The sequence below is a fragment of the Sarcophilus harrisii genome, chromosome 2, assembly GCF_902635505.1.
Source record: "Sarcophilus harrisii chromosome 2, mSarHar1.11, whole genome shotgun sequence".
Classification (NCBI taxonomy): domain Eukaryota; kingdom Metazoa; phylum Chordata; class Mammalia; order Dasyuromorphia; family Dasyuridae; genus Sarcophilus; species Sarcophilus harrisii.
In genome coordinates this window covers 370573209-370596082 of record NC_045427.1, presented here as the reverse complement: position 1 = coordinate 370596082, position 22874 = coordinate 370573209, and the positions used below count along the sequence as shown (strand labels likewise).

Below are 22874 nucleotides of genomic sequence, written 5' to 3'. Positions count from 1 at the left end.
GTGGGGCTCTGGTGGGGGAGGGGCGCTGAGGCGTTGCTGCTGCCTGCGTGTTTCTGGTGTCTCCTAGCAACCGGATAGGCAGCGCAAGTGGGGCAGAGGAGGAGCGGCTCCGAGATCTGTGCGATCCCGTAGGGATTGAAGGCCCGGCTAGACAAAGGCAAGACGCCAGAAGGATCAGAAAAAGCCCCGTGTGTCTTTCGTAGTTACATTTACCTCCATTGAAGCCTCTCCAAAACTGTCACCGGTCACTGTCACCCACCTCTCTGGGCTTCTGTGACCTCATCTGCAAAAAGTCAGGCAACCCGCCCCACCCCCTGGGGAGATAGAGGGTGGACAGGATTGTGACAGAGGTTGGGGAAGCACTGGAAAATCGTAGAGCACCTGACGGATTGACTGGAAGTGTTCGGATTAGCACCCTTGGGGTGCTTTAAGTAGTTAGGAAAATTTGCAGCAGTAGTTAAATTTTTACCAAATAATTGGCTATCTAGCTTTGAGAAATCTCTAATCTCAATTGCCATCTAGCATTGCATTTTGTGGGGGAAGTGAGTCAAGTCTCATTGCAGTTAATATCCATCCATCCATAATATCCCGAGAAATTTAAGAAACTAAAAAGCCTAGATGGAGGTATTAATGCCCCCTCCTCAGATTTATGTAGAAAGAACACTGGCTCTTATAAAACCAGATATCGTGGACAAAGAAGAAGAGATAGAAGATATCATCCTCAAATCTGGATTCACCATTGTTCAGGTAAATCTCTTCTGTGGCACAAATGTTTTCTTGCAAATGAATAACAATATTTTTCTAAATGGCTGTGTTATTTCATGTCATATTTGGTGAAAAGTTAAGGAATAATATTCCTATTGTAGGATTAATTAATGCATGGGGATTTAATAACTTGCCCAAAACTTTTTACCCATTTAAATCAGAACTTGGATGATAATGATTATTTATCAAATAGAATATAATTGAGTATTCTAGATCCCCTATTTTTTAAAGAGCTACATTATTCCATGATCCATTTACCCTAAAACTTCCTTGCTTTATTGCCTCATTAGAAAAGGAAAAGAATAAACATTCTCTTTTAAAAAGAAAATTTTGATACCTTAAATTATATTACTCTAATTTTCAAATACATCCATCCTATTCTGTACCTGGTGACTCAGCTATCTCTGTATAACAAAAATATTTTTTTTATTATAGCGTTTTATTTACAAGATATATGCATGGGTAATTTTTCAGCATTGACAATTGCAAAACCTTTTGTTCCATTTTTTTCCCCTCCTTCCCCCTACCCCCTCCCCCAGACGGCAGGTGGATCAATACATAACAAAAATATTTTAAAAGAAAAAAAATCAGTTCAGCAAAACTTAACCAACAGAAATTTTTAAAATAGCTTTTTATTTTCAAAATATATGCAAAGATAGTTTTTAACAATCACCTTTGCAAAATTTTATATTCCAAATTTTTCTCTCCTTTCCCCTCATGCTCCTCCCCTAGATAGCAAGTAATTCAATATAGGTTAAATATTTGCAATTTCTCTAAACATATTTCCACATTTATCATGTTGCACTAGAAAAATTGGATCAAAAAGAAAAAAAAGCAAGCAAACAATAGTAACAAAAAAGATAAAAATGTTATGTTGTGTTCCACAATCAGTCCTCATAGGCCTCTCTCTGGATGCAGATAGCTCTATCACAAGTCTATTAGAATTGGATTGAATCACTTCCTTGATTTTATTTTGATTTATTGAAAATTGCTACGTCCATCAGAATTGATCATTGTATAATCTTGTTGTTGCCATCTGTTGCTCTGGTTCTGCTCATTTCACTTAGCATCAGTTCATGTAAGTGTCTCCAGGCCTTTCTGAAGTCAACTTGCTGATCATTTCTTAAATGAACAATAATATTCCATTATATTCATATACCATAACTTATTCAGTCATTTCCAACTGATGGGCATCCATTCAGTTTCCAATTCCTTGCCACTACACAAAGGGCTGCTACAAATATTTTTTGCACGTGTGGGTGCTTTTCTCTTTTTTATGATTTCTTTGGGATACAGACCTAGTAGTAGTACTGCTCGGTTAAAGAGTATGCACAGTTTTTGCTGGCCTTTGGGGCATAGTTCCAAATTTCTCTCCAGTGTGGTTGAATCAGTTCACAACTCTACCAACAATGTATATTATCTTTTCCTGTCATCTTAATAGATCTGACAGGTGTGTTCTGGTACCTCAGAGATATCTTAATTTGCATTTCTCTAATCAACAGTGATTTAGAGCATTTTTTCATATGATTAGAAATGGTTTTAATTTCTTCATCTGAAAATTGTTCATATTCTTTAATTATTTATCATTTGGGGAATAGCTTATTGTTTCCAGCTCTTTTATTACCACACCTATGATTACTTTCTTGTTTATAGGTTTTTATTTTTATAGTTATGTCTTTGATCCCCTTAAAGCATGTGGCTAACTAACTGTACAGTCTCCAGGTCAAAAGGTATGGAAGCTTTAGTCATGTATCTTGCTTAATTCCAAATTGCTTTCTATAATGTTTGATTCAATTCACAACTAGCTCAGTGGTGTATATATGTGGCTGCATTTCTGCAGTCCCTTCAACATTGACTTTACATCTTTTGTCATTTTTGTAATATCAGGGTTTAGAGGGTTGGGATATGAGGATAATACTCAGATTGATTTGCATTTCTCTTATTAGTGATTTCTGCAACAATTTTTTACATGGTTGTACATAGTTTTACAGTTCTGAGACCTGTTCATGGACTGACCAAAGTAAATCCACATAAATCATCAACATTCCTATATATCACAAACAAAATCCTGCAAGAGATAGCAATAAATAACCCATTTAAAAGAACTCTTTAAGACAGTATAAAATACCTTGGAGTATACCTTCCAAAACAAACCCAAGAAGTACATAAACAAAATTATTTTTTAAAAACCTTTTATATAAATTTGATTTAAATAATTGGAGAAACATTAATTATTCAGAAGTACACAGGGTCAATATAATAAAAATGACAATTTTACACAAATTAATTTATGTATTCAATGCTATCCCAATTAAATTACCAAAAAAAAAAAAAATCCTACTTAGTGGAATTTTTTTCCCCAATAGCATGTAAAGATATCTGTCAGTATTTATTTTTTATAAGATTTTGAATTCCAACCTGCCATTTAGGGGAGAGGGGATGGGGGGAAGGAGGGGAAAAATTGGAACAGAAGGTTTTGCACGGGTCAGTGTTGAAAAATTACCCATGCATCTGTTTTGTAAATAAAAAGCTATACTACTACTACTACTAATTTTTTAAAAAGTGAATTTTTGTAAAAAAAAAAAAAATTAAAATTAAAAAAAAAAGATTTTGAGTTCAAAATTTTTCTCCTTTCCCTGCTTGTCTCCCTTCTCCCAGACAGCAATCTGATCTAGGTTATATATATATATATATATATATATATATATATATATATATATATAATCATATTAAACATATTTCCAAATTAGTTGTGTTGTGAAAGAAGAATCACAACAAAAGGGAAAAACCACAAGAAAGGGCGGAAAAAAGTGAAAATAATATGCTTCCATTTGTATTCAAACTCCACAGGTCATTCATTCCCTGGATGTGGATAGCATTTTCTAGCATGAGTCTTTTGGAATTGTCTTAGGTGGTTGTATTGCTGAAAAGAGCTTAAGTATATCATAGTTGATCATCACACAAGTGTTGCTATTACTGTGTACAATGTTCTCCTGGTTCTGCTCATTTCACTCAGTATCAGTTCATGTCTTTCCAAGTATTTCAGAATGCACTAGCTCATCCTTTAGCACAAACAGTATTCCTTTGCAATCACCTAACTCAACTTGTCCAGCCATTCCCTAGTTGATGGGCATCCCCTCAACTTCCAGTTCTTTGCCATCACAAAAAAAGAGCTGCTGTAAATATTTTTGTAGATGTGAGTCCTTTTCCCATTTTTTCTCTTTGGGATAAAGATCCAGTAATGACACTGCTGGATCAAAGGGGTAGGCATAGTTTTATAGCTCTTTGGACAAAGTTCCAAATTGCTTTCCAGAATGGTAGGATCAGTTCACAATTCTACTAACAGTGATTCATGTTTCAGGTTTCCCACATCTCTAACATAAAATCATTTTTCTTTTCAGTCTTATAGATATCAGCTGGTACCTCAGAGTTGTTTTAATTTGCACTTCTCTACTCAGTAATGATTCAGTGCATTTTTTCATGTGACTCTAGATAACTTTGATTTCTTTATCTGAAAACTGCTCATATCCTTTGACCACTTATCAATTGGGAACCATTTTTTTTTTTTTTTTTTTTTTTTTTTACTGAATTAGGAAAAAAACCAGTAAAGTTCATTTGGAAGAACAACAACAAAAAAAGAATATCAAAGAATCTAATGAAAAATTGTAAAGGAAGGAGGTTTAACATTACTAGGTTTTCCATATCAGATTGCTTGCTCTCTTGGAGATGGAAGAGGGAAAAAATATTTGGAACTCAAAATCTTATCAAAATGAATGTTGAATACTATCTTTACCTGTAATTGGGAAAATAAAATGCTATTGAGAAAAAACCAGTATTACAAGGCAGATCAAAACTGCTTAGTACTGGCTAAAAATAGTAAGGAAGATAAATAGAAATGTTGATATAATCTTAATTTTTAAAAATAGACTTTATTTAATTTATAAAATAAATAAAATAAAAAATTAATAATTATTTAAAATAAATTTAATAATTTAGGATTGGATTAAAGGAGAATCTACTGTGTTTTTTTTTAACTTCTTATACAACACCGATCTGAACAAAAGAAATTTCACCATAGACTAGATAATAATTTTGATGGTATGGCTAACCCCCTGTGAAGGGTAGAATATCATATATTGCATATCACTGACATGGGTTACCAATTTCTTAGAACTTTAAGAAATATATAATGAAAGCCATTGCTTTCTTCCTGGGCAGAATCTAACAAAGGGGATGTGAGATTTTAGGTAGTACTCAGAAATCCATATTTGTGCAAGGTAGGTGAATTTAATTACATAATGACTTACATTCATCTTCTAGTACAATTACCAGTTGATATAAGTAAGTTTTAGATAGCAAAACCCTTGATTGGGGAGGGGAAATAAGTGGTTAGGCCCAAATATATTTTTTTCCTGTAAAAATTCTTCAGGCTATATTCCAAAGTTATAGATGGATCTGGAGACCAAACCTGTTGCAGAAAGATAGTTCTAATATAATCATATAAACTGTAATTCCAAAGAAAGAAAGTTTTGTTTTGGTAACATGTTCTGACGTTTTGTCTTTCCATGACAAGAATAGCCAGCACTGAAAGATTTATTTTGAATAATTTGAGTCTAATTTGAATAATATAGCTTTTAAGATTTTCCACCCTAGTGTTATCTTGAGGGAAATTGAAAAACATCTACACAAGTTGTCCCCAAATTAATAATCTTTTATTTTCTCGTTTGTTATTTGTTCCTTAGGATCTTATCATTAACTTTCATCCAAGTCCCCCTCCGTTATCTTTACTCATTTTTTTTCCTTATAGCTATCCTTATTGACTACACTGTTCTTCATCCTTATTTGGACCCTTTGCTGAACCAGGTTAACACTTATACCCCAGCTTTTTAAACCCTGGTTTGCAACCCCACATAGAGTCTTGTAACTAAATGTGGAGGTCACAAAATCATGATTATAGGTAAATGTTTGATTTGTAGACCTTTTTATTTATCTAGATACCAGGAATCTGATAAAAATTTCTCAGGCAAAAAGGGGTCGAGATCTGAAAAAGTTTAAGAAGCCCTGCTCTATATAATCTGCTACGCTTGATTGACTTGTCCCTTGGTCTTATCACCAGTCATGCCTGGCCAAACTGAAATCCTAGAATATCCCACTTTTCACTGCCTTCACTTCTATTTCCGTGCTACTAAATGAAGCTGAATAAAATTACAAAACTGTGCCCACTGGGTTCACTATAGATTAATCTCAATTGACCTCTCAGCAGCAGGGCCATACTTTTGCTCCTCCTTAATCAATTCACTATTCTATTCACTACAATTGGCTATTTCTAACCTTTTCCACTTTCCTCAACAGTTTACCTACACCCCTCCTTAAAAGCCAAGGATCCTACCTCCATTTGACATTAGGCAAGAATTCTTACTTCTCACCTCCTCCCTCATTTCACATTACTTGGACACCTTCTTTCAGCATACACCATACCATAGGTGATCCTTGTCTTAAACTGAGACAAATTCTTCTACAAATACCCTTGATCTCAACCCCTCCTATTCTCTAGCAGATTATCCTGACCCTTCATTCCCACTTTTTCTTTATCTTCAGTCTATTCCTTATCTACTGGCTCTTTCCCAAGCATAAATATGGCCAATCCAAAAAAACCCATGTTTGATCCAATTTTCTCTACATCACCCTGTATTTTTCCTTTCCTTCTCAGATAAACATTTTGAGAAGGCCCCATGACATCAATAGTGTCAAACTCATAGAAATAAAGACTACTAAATCATACAGAAGGAACCCTGCAAGCCACATGTTGACTTAGACTAATGCATATTATTACCTGTTTTGCTGTATTTTTATTTTGTTAAATATTTCCCAGTCACATTTTAGTCTGGTTCAGGCCTCACCCAGCAGTTTTGTGGGCCACTGCTGCACTGTGTCTCCATTTCTTTTTCCCCTTAATTCTAAGTCCTCTATAGTCTGACTTCTGATTTCATCATTGAATTGAAAATGCCCTCTCTAAAGTTATTAGTGATCTTCTAATTGCCATATTTAATGTATCTCATTTTTTAAAACTTCTCTTGAGTCTTTGCAGTTGTGGATCACACTGTGATGCTTTCTTCTCTAGGTTTCTGTGATACTATTCTCTCCTGTTTCTCCTCATCTGTTTGACCATTCATTCCTCCTTGTCTTTTAATGTTACAGATTTTAAAACATCCTAAGAAGAGGTTCATTCCATAATATTAAATTTACAGAATTCAAACAAAAGATTAATGAAAAGAAAAATGTATTTTTTTTCCATTTGATTTCATAGACCCCCCCCATGAAATCTGGCCACAGTGAGGGTCCATAGACCTCAAGTGAAGAGCCATTACTCATATTTCTCCTGAATTTCAGTCCATGTTCTTGCTGCCTTTTAGATATTTTTAACTAGATGTATTATGGGTATCTCAAATTCAACAAGTCTAAAATAGAATTCATGATCTTCTTACCCACATGGTCCCTTCTTCTAAACCCATTTATTAAAATTGGATACCACCATTCTCCCTATCACCTAGGCTTATTTCTTGGTATCATCCTCAACTCCTTATTTGCATTTGCCCCATATATCCAATACATTTCTAACTTCATGACATTTTTCATATATATATCCCCTTCTCTCCACTTAGCCACCCTTCTGTAATACAGGTCCCCATTATCTTCTGCCTGGACTATTAGAAAGAATAGTTCTAGTTAGGTTTTCTGTCTCATCACTCTCTATTCCAATCCATCCTTTATTCACCAATGAACTCTTCTATAACCAGTATTATGTATTTCCTAAAACTGTAGCTTTTAGAGCTAAAAGTATGCATAGCAGTATCTTGTACCTGGTAGGCACTTAATAAATGTTTGTTAATTTAAGTCTTAAAGATTATCTCCTTTCAGTCCCTTGTTTTCCATGAGAGTCAGCTAGGTGGCACACAGCTAAGACTGATGGACCCAAAGTCAGAAAGGCTTTCCAGAATTCATTCCAGAATTTGTCCAGAATTCATCCTCTTAAACCTCTGTCTCCCTTCATAATTCCATTTTCTTATCTGTAAAGTTAAGATAATAATAGCACCTTTCAGAGTTGCTGTGAAGAAAAATGAAATATTTTTAATAATTAAATTTGTATGTGATAAATATATAATGTATATAAAAATATAGAATGTATTTTATATAAATATATAATAAAAATTTATATTTAATTCAAATAAAACACTTTGTGCTTTAATCTTAAAATGCTAGTTTTAAATAAATTTAACTAAATGCTAGTAACTATTATGTGGGGAATTGATGCTCATAGACTTGAACTGTTTTTAGGGAAGAGCATAAAACATTCAGATCAAGATGATTGTTTCAATAGTGCCCTCTAACAGGTCAGGAAGGTTCTATGATTTTTTACATAGTTAATCCTTGTAGTCTTTCTCTTAGATTGTAATAATTATAAAATGGAGATTCCTGAGAAGAAATGATTTTCTCAGAGTCACTAATCAAGAAGCCAGGGGGCAGAACTAAAAGAACACAAACCTTCAGATCCCATTCTCTAAGTCCATTTAGAAATCATTCATGTCTAAATTACCATTTTTTCTGAAATAGTTATATTTCCTACATTGCAGGCGTTAAGGATAAGATAGATGCCCCTGAAATTTGGAAAATCAACATAAAATTTTTTGGCCCTCCCTTCCTATCAGAGAAGTCTGAATTTTTTCTTCTCTTTTATGGGATGTTTACAATACCTTATAGTAAAATTTAGATGATTATTACACAATATTACACATATATTTTATGCATTTTTGAGTTTTTAAACTTTTTCTGGATTGTCTATTGGCCTTCAAGTGTTATCTGTGGCTTCTATAAAACTCCAAAAAAAATTCCCATTTAATTTCTTATGCCAACCTATGATATATTGAAACTGAAGTGAATAAAGTTCACATGTGGAAGGGACAAACTGTATAATCAAACATTGGTGAAGGGAAGGTCAGTGTGAATCTCTGAAAGCTCTGAATTAGAAGTTTTAAGAGAAATTCAGTTTATTACTTTTGAATTATATACTGTTAAATAAACTGTTTACCAATAATAAATTATTGTCTAACTTTTATAAATTGTTGAAGACCTATATAGTCAACCTTAAGTCTGTTTTACAAATAAAGCTTCCTACAGATAGGTCAGCTTGTTACTAAGTCATTTTAGATGATTGTGAAAACTGTAATGTTAGTGAATTATTTAAGCAATAGTGCCTTAAACATACTAGGCACTTAAATGTTTCTTAAATTGAATATGAGATAGCATTTTTACTTTTAATTGGCACATTATGACATCATTTTGCCATCAAATTACTAAGTAGGATAGCATTTCAGAGCAGAAAGAATCTTAGAAATCATCCAGTCCAGCCCTACCTTAGAGATGAGAAACTTGAGGCCTAGAGAGGGTTATGGCTCTCTGAGATCATATAAATAAAGGATCAAATCTCCTGACTTAAAAGTTTTGTTCCCTTCAGGTCAAATATTCCCTCTCATAATCTTGATTTAGAGAGTCAAGAAAGGGGAACCATATTTATCAATATCATCCATGCTAAAAACTCTCTCCACTAATAAACAAATGATTACTCACTTGCATCTATTTTCGAGTAGCCTGGGGCACTGAGTTTAGGTGACTTGTCCATAGTTGCACAAGTGAGAAGTGTCTGAGAAAGGACTTGAACCCAAGGTCTGTGACTCAAAGGCTAGACCTTTGTCCATTATGCATGCAATACTCATTTTGTTTACATTTAATTTTCTTGGCAAAATAAATTAGATCCTAGCTGATCAGATTATCTGCATTTAGTGTCTGAATCAGGTTTTAGTATACCATCATTTAAAAAATGGGTTTTTTGCATATCTGTTTTTTTTTTCTTTTATAGAGAAGAAAACTACGTTTTAGCCCTGAACAGTGTAGCAACTTTTATGTGGAACAGTATGGGAAAATGTTTTTCCCCAATCTAACAGCATATATGAGTTCAGGTCCACTTGTTGCCATGATATTAGCAAGACATAATGCAATTTCTTACTGGCTGGATCTTATGGGACCATTCAATAGCTTCAAAGCTAAGGAGACACACCCAGACAGGTAATTTACTTAAATGAAAATTCAATTTGCCTATGTAACCTGGAGTCTTGATTCCTAATATGAAATATTTCTTATTGTGTGTGTACATGTATGTGACTGTGCATACATGTGCATATAAACATACCACAAAAAATCTTAGACTTTCTCCAGGAAGTGACTGTTTCTCTTCTCATGATGGTATTGCATTGCCTATAAAATAAGAATGTTAATCAGTAGAAATAGGATGTTAGTATTTCAAACTATTGGCAATACTACCAAATTTGGTTTCTTGATCCCCCCAAGTAAAGGTTTTTCTTATTGGAGGTTGGGGAAATAGTGTTCTTAATCTTTCAGATTCCTGTATTTTTCCCCCTTGTCTCCACTTCACCCCTTTCTTTTTGTCCAGTGTCCTTCCTGCAAATTTGAATGTGTTGTTTGATCCTCCATTTAGATAACTTTGAACCCAAATTCAAAATAAAGCCTCTATAAGTAAGAAGTGGCAATGTCTTTGTAAGTTGGACTCCATTTTTATAATGAGTGCACATATAAAAGATTTGGGACGGATGCTAGATTGAGTTGACATCAGTTCTACCTTCCTTTAGTCTAAGGGCAATCTATGGAACAGATGACCTAAGAAATGCACTTCATGGAAGTAAAAATTTTGCTGCAGCAGAGAGAGAAATTCGATTCATGTTTCCTGAGGGTGAGTTTTTATATGAATTGTAAATTTAAGTGCATCTTCTCACATTTTTTTCCCCTATCTTCTAAAGAAAAGCTAGACTTTTAAAGGATTTTTGTATTTAAGAGGGTGAATTTTCCAGTTGTAGAATGTGAATACTTGAGTAACTACATGCTTTCTCATTACCAAATAGAGATAAATGTTTCAAGTTTTCTTGTAATTGTGAGTTATTTTCATTCTGAAGATTAGAAAATGTAAAGAATTAACCAATTTTAATATCTTCTATCTTTTGATTTTTCTCTCATGTAGTCTACTGTTTTATTATAGTCTTATCTTTTTATGTGGGCAGTTGATTTGAAAGTTTTAAACTATTTGGGTTCTAATATATAATACTAGTACTTCCATTGTCTTTGAAGAAACATATACAGACCCTTGTATAATTTATTGCATGTACCAGGTTTTTATTTTTTAAAACACAGGTTTCTATTCTATAATATATGTTTTCATTGATAGTTTCAGTGTTTAGATCACCTAGCCTTTCTTCTAGTCTTCATTACCATCACCAACTTTGAGAAGTAGAATGGGATGGTATTATTTTCAAAGTAAAGATGATTATAGTAATTGCTCAAGATTGGGTCTTGCTAATTAATAAGAATGATAATACTGTCTTATTCATTTTATAGATTCAGTATTGTAAAAGATTCCTTTACAAAATAAAATTAATAATAAAGTTTAGATTAAAAGATGATTAACGGATGTGACAAAAATAAAATTTATAGTTAATGTTTTATTTAGGTTAAAGAATTTCTAAAATGCCTGTTTCATTTTCTGCTGTAAAACTTAGACATTCCTGAATAGCTATCCTCTTTTGAAGAAGAGATGACTTGATATGGGGAATAGGATATGATTATCTATCTGTCTTCTAATATTTGGAATGTAGTTGAGTGGAAAAGGGATTGGACTTTTTGATTGGCCCTTGAGAGAAGAACAAAAAGTAGTAGTTGGGAAAAGAGCAGATTTAGGTTTGATATAAAAAACTACTTAATAACAGTGAAGATATTCCGAAGGTCTGCTTCTTGAGGGAGAGCATTCTTCCTAGGAGAGAAAATAATTAGAATAAGTTTACAAATGTGGGGAATTCCGAAGTTATTTTTACTAGAAATCTTAAGTTCCTATAAATGTTAGAGATGAGAGTATTCTGGACCACATATGTATGGGCCTTCTGTGTATGTGTCTTGGCCAGATGGGCTCCTGGTGTGTGCTTTAGCACACTTTTCATAATCATATATGTTCTCTCTCTGTATATATATACCTTCAATATCTTTTACATGTATAGTGTATATTGTAACTTGGGAATTTATAAGAGAGTTTCTCATATTTACAATGGAGACTTTTTAAAAAATCACTATTTGTTCTGCTATTTGAGTTTTGAATTTGAATGTTTCCTGATTGATAAAAGTATATATAATTGTTGGAGGTTCATGACCTATGGTTTTAAGTGGATGGTAATCCAAAATGTGTTTCAGAAATGGAGCAGCATACATGTGAAAAGGGTATGTTAGATATTACATTTATATCTTGTTTGTCACATTGCAGGCACCTTAATAAATGTTTGTTGAATGAAGCTTATTGCCTACTCTACCAGTGCGCACACACACACACACACACTCCCTCTCCCTCTCCCTGTCTCTTTCTCTGTCTGTCTCTCTGTCTCTCTTGTCTCTCTCTCTCTCTCTGTAATACATACATACATACATACATATATATATATATATAAACTCAAATACATGCGAACTACATACAAGCCACTAGTGATACAAAAGCAACAATAAAAAAGCCATCTCTGCCTTCAGAATGCTTAATTTTGCTGGGGCATGCATACAGATATATAACAATTGGAGGAGAGGAAGGAGTACTAGCAGGAGGCAGGGTTTGTGATGTTCATGAAATAATGTAGCATGAGGGCACTTGGTTTTATGTTGTTATGTCTTTCTCTTCATAACCCATTTGGAGTTTTCTTGGCAAAGACGCTGGAGGGGGCTGTGTCATTTCCTTTTCTAGCTTATTTTACAGATTTCTAGCTTATTTTACAGGAAACAAGTAAACAGAATTAAGTGACTTGCCCTGGGATACACAGCTAGTAAGTTTCTGAGGCCAAATTTGAACTCTCAGGAAGATGAGTCTTCCTCATTCCAAGTCCAGCACTCTATGCATTGGGGTGGGAGAGTGAAAAGGATGTATTTATTGATGCTGCTACAAGACAATATTGGTTGGGGCAACCTTATGCAAGGAATAACTCTAATTTGTTACATAGACTACAGAATTGAAATGGGTGTTGGAAGTCTTCATCTACTTCAGATTGTACCTGGTTCTGAGGTCCTTCTTGAGACAGCAACTCAAACAAATGGTCTTCCAGCTTCTTCTACCTGTCTTTCACTGGCTGGAAGCTTCCTATTCCCGGGGCACATTTGAACAGTTCTGAATGTTAGAAAGTTCTTCCTGCCTTTGTAACTTTACCTTTAGTTCAAATTCTGTCCTGCTGGTACAAAGTAAAAACAAATCCCTTTCCTACAATGGCACTTTTAACATTTGAAGACAGCTGTCATGTCTTCCTTCTTTTCTTCTCTGAACTACATATTTTCATTTTCTTCATTTGTCCTCATATGTAATGGCTTAGAGTCAGTCTGCTTTGGTTGTTTTCTCTAGCACACAGCTTGTAAAACTTCTTCTGAAATGTGGTTCTCAAATGGAATATAATACCGGGGCGGAGTGGCAAGGGAGGAAGGGAAGACAATAAGCATAATAAACTGAAGTAAGTGACTTGACCAGGATCACACTGTTAGTAAATGTCTGAGCCAAATTTGAACTCAGGTCTTTTTTTGATTCCAGGCATGGTACCTTATCCACTGTGCCACCCACTGTCCAAGTAGAGAGTTTTTGTTGTTCAGTCATTTCAATCATTTCCTACTCTTCCTGTTCCCATTTGAGAATTTTCTTGGCAAAGGTATTTTCTTCTCCAGCTCATTTTACAAATGAAGAAACTGAGGCAAACAGGGTTAAGTGATTAGCACAGGGTCACACAGCTGGTATAACTGGTCTTCCTAACTTAAGACCCAGCACTCTAACCATTGTGCCACCTAGCTACCCAAGAATATATTGGGACTAATCACCTTTCTTGTTTTGAAGACTATAATTCACAAAGACTGAGGTTGAATACAGAGCTCTTGTCCTTGCCAACACTACAGTGATTCCAATGTTATTATGCTGCTCTTTGCTGTTTTGTATGGAGAGTATTATTTGATTGCTTATTTATTCAGTTTGAAGTCTTTGGTTCCAGACAATTTTGACTTAAGAATTAAAAATTCAATGTACCTTCTATTGGAATTCCGTGCACCTAGAGTTAAAATCAGTGACTACCCCTACCCCCCCCATCCCAGCTGTGCATTGACATACAAATGAAATTGAAAAAGAACCATTACTATGGAGAAAAGACAAAGTCTTTGTTGCCCATCACCCTAAAGGGCCCCTGTCCCTTTGTCAGTTTTTGTGTTACTTGTGTGTGTGTGTGTGTGTGTGTGTGTGTGTGTGTGTGTGTGTTACTTTTTGGGTTGCGGTGTAGATAGAGCAAAATGAAATTGTCTCTACACAAAATTTAGATAAGACACAGAGCATCTCAGAATGCAGCGTATATTATAATTAAGAGACTAGAACACTAACAATTATACTATGCAGATTATGTGATAAATGCATTAGAAAATGATTAAAAAAAACAAGGTGGTACTGTATGAGAACTTAGCAGATAAATTCATTGTTGAGCATTCCAGTCAATAACATCTTACAAAGAAAATAGAAGACAGAATCGTAGGAGATGCAATGATAGAGTGCTGAGCCTGGAGTCAGGAAGACCTAAATTCAGATCCAGTCTCATACACTTAGTAGGTGTGTGACCTTGGGCAAGCCACTTCACCTCTTTCTGCCTTAGTTGCCTCAACTAAAATACAATTAATAATAGCATCTACCTCAGAGTTGTTGTAAGGATCAAATATTATAATAATTCCAATAACATAATAATGTTTATATAAATAATATATTATAATTGCTTAGCACAGTGCCTGGCACATAAAAGATGCTTTAGTAAATATTTCTTTCCTTCCATTTCATAGAATCATAGACTTAGGGCTGGAAGGGACCTCAGAAGTATCTAGTCTAAATCCCTCATTGTATAGATGAAGAAACTAGGGGTCAGAAATCATTAGTGATAACACAGACTGGCAGAAAGTGGAAGAATTGGGATTCAAATGGATTTCTTGTGACTCTAAATTTTGCATTCTTTTCACTGCACCTCCTTACCCATGCAAGGGCTTTTGTTTTACTTCTTTAACTCTTCATACAGATTACTTATAGTTCAGTTTCTTTATTGATTCTGAAACTATCAGCTGGATCTTAGAACTTTTTCAGAGGAAGGACAATTTATCCTACACTCAACTGAACATTTCCTGAGCACCTATTGTATGAAAAGCACAAAATGATGAGACACTAGTAGTTTCTCTAGCCTAAATTTATAGTCTAATAAAGACCTGCCTCTCAAGAGCCCTATTAAACATAAAAATGTTCACAAAGTATAGTAGTGTTGTCCTTTTGTGTTTTAATATGAGTGTTCTTGGGCTTTGCATTTTTCTGTATGGCTGAGAAGTCATTTTATTTCAAGTTTTGAGTACTCTGTTAAAAATAAATAAAAGAACATTGTAAATAATGCTTACCCTAGTGTAAATAAAAAGATCACTAAAAGATAACACAAACTCTTGAGTGTGTGTGTGTGTGTGCATTAGAGACAGTGTTCAAGAGAACAGATAGTTGAATAGCACTTAATATTCTCTCAGGTGAGGCAAAAGAACTGAAATATTGATCCGGGTGTCTTTCTGTCTCTAAGAGTTTGTATAATATATAATATAACATGATTATATATAAGTCAGATGCAGCTACTGTTATAAGTTTTTTTTGCTTAACTTTCTCTTTTAAAGGGAAGATTTTGTTTTGAAGAACAAAAGACACTAATAAGACATTTTAAAATTTAAAGTAATATGGTAATGGTACTCTCATATTAATTTTTAAACCTAGTTTATTTTGGCTTTCATTTCTTTATTTTAAATAATATTTCCCTCTAATTACATGTAAAGATGATTTTAACATTATTTTAAAATTTTGAGTTGTAAATTTCCTTTCTCTCTCCCTCACCTCCCTTCTCCCTGAGATGGTAAACAATTTGTTCTAGGCTATACATGTTCACTCATCTCATACTAATTCTAAGTATACTTGTTGTTGTAGTGATTATTGAACCCATCCCTATTGGAGGAGCTGCTAAGGATTACCTGAACATGTATGTAAATCCGACTCTGTTGGCAGGACTCTCAGAGCTTTGTAAGCACAAACCAGCAGATCCCTTTGTAAGAAACATCTCTTTCATACTAAAGTAATGTTGTCTACTAGCCTTTTAAAAAAGTGTCCTTTAAAGTTAAAAATGAAAGGACTGATAAGTTTCTTTTTTTTTTTTGGCAAATGAAATTTCTACAATATTTGTATTTTAACTTCTTCCTTATGTCTGACCTCCCCAGCTTCATTTTCAATTTATTTAAAATGTTCTTTTTTTGATGCAGTGTTTTTCATTGAATGGCATGTCTCTGTATAAATAGCTTCATGTTTATAAACTGTTTTCCTATAGCAACACTTTAGGGTAAATAAGTACTAGTATTCCCTTTTTTAAAAAAGCAAATAAAAAATAAGCCCTAGCAAGATTAAAATTTTTATAAGGACTTTAGCTAGCTGGTTAGGTGGCAGAACAGGAAGTGGAAACCGGAGCTTTTCATTTTAGGTTCAGTGCTTTTTCTATTACACCAGTTATATAAATTTTTATAATTATTCCAAAAAGAAAGAACATAATCTTTAGTTCTGTGTAGAGCTCTTGACCCTCAAGTAATTCCTATTAATTTTTCAAATAAAAAATACTCTTCCCCAAGCCATCCATGTCCTGTAGCTAGGTACAAGAGACTAGGGGAAGGACAAAGATAGAGCAAGATAGCCGTTTATCCATTGGGCCTAAAAAGCATCTGTTAAGGCCAGATATTCTGGATGCTATTTAGTTATTTCTGCAGAGTCTTAGGCATTCCAAGAGAAATTATGCTTGAGACAGACCTACTTTATTAATATCCCTACCTATCTTTCTTCCTTTTACAAAGAAATATTCAAGCCTCTGACAATTTTTCATGGGCATTTCTCCTACCTTCCATTTTGTTGCCAGCAAGTACAAGTCTCAGTTCCCTAGGAGTTTTCAGATTTCTCCCTTTTCATATTTCTGCTTTTATTACATCTAATAATCTAAGCAGTCTGGGCCATCCTTACACCCTTCTTGCATAGTAACAACTGACAAACTTCTCAGGTGATTGAAAAGAAATTTATGATAAAAAATATGCATTGGTCTACAAAATGGGTGGGAGGTTACAAAATGAGATTAAAAGGTTAATAGTTCACAGTTTATCGATGTTCTTTTTATTCTAGATCTTATCATCAACTATACTGTCCTTAGTGCCCTAACTTTTGCCCTAGCCTTAGTCTTGACATCAACATAATTATATTTCTACTTCATGGAGTTGTGAAGATAAGATGAGCTAACTTATATAACATTTTGCTAATTTTAAAACACTATTAAGAAACCACTATATAAATGCTAGCTGCTATTATTATTATTATTATTATTATTATTTATATTATTTGATGGTCCAGTATTTGACCAGATAGTCATTCTTACCATTCTTATCAGTAAGGTGTCTAAGTCCTCAACTTGGTTTGGGAGTGGAATCTAAGACCTACTCAGAGATTGTCTTTCTATAAGATGCCTTAGTTCAGTGGTTTATTTCACTTTCAGTCCCTAGCTGTTACCTGAACCTCTGTGGTCTTTCTTCAAATTCCCAATAAGAAAAGGTCTTCCCTACCTGGGTCCCAAAGACTTCTCTTTACCCTTTTTTAGAGATCTTCAATCTTTTCACACCCTGCAAGCTACTCTTTCTTTGGCCTCAATTTTTCTTTCTCTTCTGGCTAGTTTCTTAAATGCATATATGACTGACTAGTCAAATATTTGGGTTGGTTAAGACCTAAATGGAAAAATCACCTCTACCATCTATATTATACAAGACTTGGGCTCCATGGCCCAAAGTGACAGGTCAATTTCTCCTAGACCTGAGAACACAAATTTCTTACAGTGTGTTTAATAGAGCAGTTGGTTCTCTAGATCTGAAGGAATGTTCACCAGGAATGCCTACCTTGTGTAGAGGACCATGGACATTACAACTTTGGGCTGGTCAGGTCTTACAGACATACCCTAGAGTTCATATATTATATTTCTTCAGTGGGGTATTTAACTTCCTAGTCTTAGAATGACTATCATTTATTTAGAACCCTAAAGATTCATGTAGATGTCATATAATTGTATATCAATTTATATTTATACCACCATTACCCACCTACCTGCTATTAGCAGGGTCAAATACCATTTGACATTTGGGAAATAAAGACATTTCAATCTTGTTTTCAAAAATTCTATAATTTGACAATCATCCATATGAAACACTTGTTTTTTTATTAGAATTTTTACTTTTTTCAATTCTCATTATTGACAAACTTTTCTGTTTGTGTAGTATTATTTATTGAAAGGAAGATTAAATTTTTTTTCCCTTTTTCCTTTAGATTTGGCTTGCTGATTGGTTGCTTAAAAATAATCCCAATAAACCTAGATTCTGTCATCAACAAGATACTGTGGAAGAGTCTAATGAAAATAAAACACACTGAAGAATGAATCAAGAACTCTCCTATCAAGAACTATTCTAAAAGACTTTTATTCTAGTGACTTTTTGTTAACAAGATTCTTAATATGGATGATAAGGAACTGTGCATGAAGTAAATCTTATTTTAAAATAATGTATTGTAAGCAGCAGATAACCTTTACAAAAGACTCAAATATAGAATTAATGTTTGATTTTAACCATTGGGAATACTTAATAGAAATATTACCTTAGTAGTTGTTTAGTGGAAAAATGACATGGGAAGTAATATCATTTTTCCAGATGCTTGTCCTATGTACACATCTCAGACATCTCAGGTACAGGAACGATAATTACTGATATGATTGAGTTTAAATAACTAAGTAAGCTACATCTAAGTTATGGTTCTTATCATTTATTTCTTAGCATTAAGACCCAATCTAACTCTGACTGTGAAACCCTCTAGGTTAGGGATTCTTAATCCAGAATTCATAAAATATTAAAAAAAAAATTCAGGGGGTAACCATTTCAATGTAATTGATTTCATTTTAATTTGCAGGCTTAAAGATTTTAATTTGTTTTTAAGTCTTAAAATATGTCCTATGTGCAGCTTTTTTTTTTTTTTTTTTTTTTTAAACATAATCCTTTCATGGGCCTAGTAAGCTGTGTTTTTGGATACAGCCCTACTAATGATCAAAGGTTTTAAACTAAAAGAGCTCTTAGAGGTCATCTTGTCTAACATCTTCATTTACAGATGAGGAAACCCAATCTAAAAGTTCTCAAATGATCTGCCCAAGATCACATCTGAGAAATCCTGCTACATCCAGAGCTTTTCACTGCTTTCTGCTGCCTCCCTTAAACTTTTGAGTCTCAGCCAGCCAGATTAATGTGTGTACATTCCTGCTCTTTGAGCAACTTCTACAAGAAAACAAGAAAGCAGAGCTTCTTGGCAGCATCTTCTGGAGCCTTAGAAACCCATTTGTTTCTAGGATTTGATGCTTCTCATGTGGAAAAGATTTTTTTTTTTTTGTTTAGCGGGTAGAAAAGAATGCTAGTGGGAATACTTATTCCAAGGCCAAGGGGCTAAAAGAGAACAACATTAGAGAAGCAGGAATTGGGGAGATAGCCTTGCAACTTATTGGCTCTGCAGGTTATTTACCAGGAAAAGAAAACATCTTCTCAATCATAAAGTATCAGAGGATTTTTTTTTTTAGGCTATAGCCTTAAGTGCCAGTAATGGGAATGGTAACATCTGAAGAGACAGTCTAGGATATTAATCAGGTAAGTGTTATCTAGGCCTTTCTGAGCTCAGAAAAAATGAAGGGAGCCAAAGAAGCAGAAAAGTAAGACTTTAGGTCTCTTGAAACTTAAAGACAAAGTCTGAAGGACCCAAGTTCAAATCCAGCTGCAGACACTAGCTGTGTGGCCATGTCACTTGACTCCAACTGCCTCCTCTCACCAAAAAGAAAACTAAAAATTATGGATTCTTTAGTGGACCCTCATGTTCAGTGTCCCTTAAGGATTTGGGGAAGTGAAAGAATATTGACCTTTCCCTTGTCCCCAAGTAGGTTACCTTATAAAAGCTTCTGTAGGGAAGGGCAAGTGCCTGAGAATGTGACTCGTATATGTCAGAAGATTTGTCCAACCCTTCTAGTACTTGTTTAGAAAATACCAAAACAAATTTGGAAACGAAGGGAGCTGGAAGGGTCTACAAAGTATGGAAACCCTGAGCAAATACCTTGCCACTCAAATATATTTTGAGTTGTTAATGCTAGCTAATGCCTTAACTACATCTAGATATTGTGCTAAGCCCTTTATAATTTCATTTGATCTCATTAGAAACCTGCAAAACATGTAGAGCACCTTGGACAGAAGCATGTTCCAACTCAAGAAATGTTGTCAATTTAGCTTGATATTGATGTAGTGTCAGAACAGAATATTTAGGTTTTCATTTTTGCACATTACAACCTGTTTTTGAAGTCTGAGATTCTGGGTTCAAATCCTGAGCTTGCTACTTAATCTGTACAATCCAATGGAATTATTTAATCTTTTTCAGCCCTGATGTTCCCATCTGTAAAAGGAGGATGTTGGACAGGGTAATCTCTTAAATTCTAATTTCTCTGATTTGCCCTTTTAAATGCTGATGGTTCAGTAAAATGACTGCTTTTTTAGTACCTTATTTTTTAATTCCCCTAACTACAAAACTTCCCATCTTATTTTTCATCTTAGATCTGTAACTACCTTCCAGATTTAATAGAGCCTCAATGACTTAAGCATCAATGAAGTCTTTTACAAAGATACAAACAGTAAAATCCAGAGGGTTTGAATGATTTGCCTTTAACCATATAGCTTCCAGAGGAGATTATTTCTTGTCAGAGTTTATTCCACTAAATATTGAGATCCTGATACCAAGACCCTTTGGTGGTTCACTGTAGAAAGGTTTTTTGTTTTGTTTTGTTTTAAGAACATCTTTGTCTTTAGTTTCACTCTTACCCTGACTTGAGTTCTCCATTTCAGGTCTGTTTCAGTCCCGATCAAATGTTGATGACACTGTTGTGATGGATTCCTTTTGTTCCCTAACCAAATTGGTTTTTTACAGCCTACTCCTCCTAGCCCCCTGCTAGCATTTGGGAAAGTGCCACTGACATCTGCCCAGGAGGGAGTCCCTTCTTGGCTGGGAGAGGCATTGTGATGACTAAGAGCAAGAAATAAGGGAAAGCAACTTGCAGACAAATGGGCAGATAATACCAACACCCTCAAACACTAGACCATAAACAAAATTCCTATTTTTTTTCCATTTATGATCCATTTCTTGACAGGAAGAAGGGAAGTGAAGACTTTCCTGCCTCAGAAATTCAAAACACAGAAATAAGTGCTCCCAAACCAAGTCATTTTAACTCAGGTAATTATTCTAGGGTTGTATCATAGATTGGTCCCCATTTTCAATGCAAAGTCATTTGTCTTAAAGCCTAGGGTCCCTTAAAATGTGGATTTTCATTTACCACATCAAATCCCACTTATTTGGGGTTGGGGAAGTGGGGCCATTCTGTCTATAGAAGCTGCCTATTTGGTGAAGATGATAATTAGGGAGCCTATATCTATGAGATTATCATGCTTTATCTCACTTGTGGTTGTAAAACCTTTCTACTGGGTGGCATTTGTCCTGGGGCCTGAATGACAGTTCTAATGACTTTATCTTGTGTTTCTGGTTCTTGGCAATGTGTGAACATTTCAAGGAGCCTTTAGCATATACATGTGGCTACATCCCCATGCCGCCATAAAATGGTTAGCCAAAGACCAATATAGTCTGCCTACAATAAAGTCAAAGCTATTGAAATGAACACTTTGTTTTTAGTGGTGCTTTGTTTTAGTATATAGTGTTTAGAAAAAAATGAATTGTGAAAAATCACCCCTGACAGGCTCCTACAATTACCATGGGAACACACAAACTAAATGCCACAGATAACTTTTTTTTTTAAAAGGCCCTCAATTCTTTTCCTCTAAGAGGAGATGAAGATCCTAGTTCTGAGTTAATCACTTATTTGCTCTGATCTTAGGCAAGTTATTTAATCACTAGTATGTCACTGTCTGAATATATAAATGGAGGTAATATCTTCACTCATCATCCTTTATTGGGTAGTTTGAGAGTCAGTAGCTTAATCCCTCTAAATACATTATATTTTTGTAGAAGATACACAATATATATGCTACACAGGAAAGAAATTTTCAATAGTGATAATTCTTTTGATATAAATGGCCATGTACCCACGCCAATCTTTTCAACAGAACCAAAAGCATTATTTCCCAAAGAGTGTGATGGGATATGCCTTTATTTTCTTTCCTCATTATAGTTAACTCCATTCTTTTCGAAAGTCTTCCTATTGAAATATTAATTGCTCATGCGTAGATAAAGCCAATATAATAAAAATGGCAATACTTCCTAAGTTAATTTAAGTACCAAGCCAATCAAAGTACCAAAAGATTTTATGGAGCTAGAAAAAATGAAATTCATCTAGAACAAAAGGTCAAAAATCCTAAGGAAAACTAAGAAGAAAAAAACAGGAAGGGAACTTAGCAGTACCATATCTAAAATTATGCTAAAAAGCAGTAATCAAAATTTGATACTAGTTTTTAAAAAATGGATTCATTAGGTATGCAATATATAGAAATGCCTAGCATTTGATAAACCCAAAAGACCCCAGTGTAGAATCTGCCAAAAAACTGTTGGAAAAACTAGAAAACAGAATGGCAGAAAAAAGTTGACCAATATATAATGCCATATACAAAGATAATCTTCAAATTAATACACAACTTAGATAAAAACAAATTAAAAGAGTAAAGAAATTATTTTTTGGATCTGTGGATGGAGAATACATTATCAAACAAAAGGGTCACAGAAGATAAAATGGACAATTTTGATTACATGAAATTTAATTTTTTTCATAAAAGCCATTTAATAGGGAAAAGTCTTGATAGCCAGTTTGTTAAAGGTCTGATTTCCAAATAAGGAATAGATTCAG

At 34.2% G+C, this 22874-nt stretch overlaps 1 protein-coding gene across 2 annotated transcripts; it reads left to right on the top strand.

The window, feature by feature from the left end:
* Positions 1–51: 51 nt before the first annotated feature.
* On the top strand, positions 52–22381 carry NME5 (NME/NM23 family member 5). Of its 2 annotated transcripts, none has more exons than XM_023504637.2 (5): positions 52–747; positions 9680–9885; positions 10467–10567; positions 15869–15961; positions 18281–18369. In XM_023504637.2, the coding sequence occupies exons 1-5, from the start codon at positions 619–621 to the stop codon at positions 18292–18294; spliced, it is 543 nt and encodes a 180-aa protein (XP_023360405.1). In that variant the 5' UTR covers positions 52–618; the 3' UTR covers positions 18295–18369. The 2 variants fall into 2 exon arrangements, with proteins under 2 accessions (XP_023360405.1, XP_003756630.1); XM_003756582.4 differs by having other exon boundaries at positions 53–747; positions 15869–15987; positions 18281–22381.
* Positions 22382–22874: the final 493 nt, after the last annotated feature.

Bases quoted from the DNA above. Each gene is read 5' to 3' on its own strand.
- NME5 (XM_003756582.4), top strand. From the start codon at position 619: ATGGAGGTATTAATGCCCCCTCCTCAGATTTATGTAGAAAGAACACTG. The intron at 9,886-10,466 runs GTAATTTACTTA...ACCTTCCTTTAG, and splicing joins AAGGAGACACACCCAGACAG to TCTAAGGGCAATCTATGGAA. The intron at 10,568-15,868 runs GTGAGTTTTTAT...TTGTTGTTGTAG, and splicing joins TCGATTCATGTTTCCTGAGG to TGATTATTGAACCCATCCCT.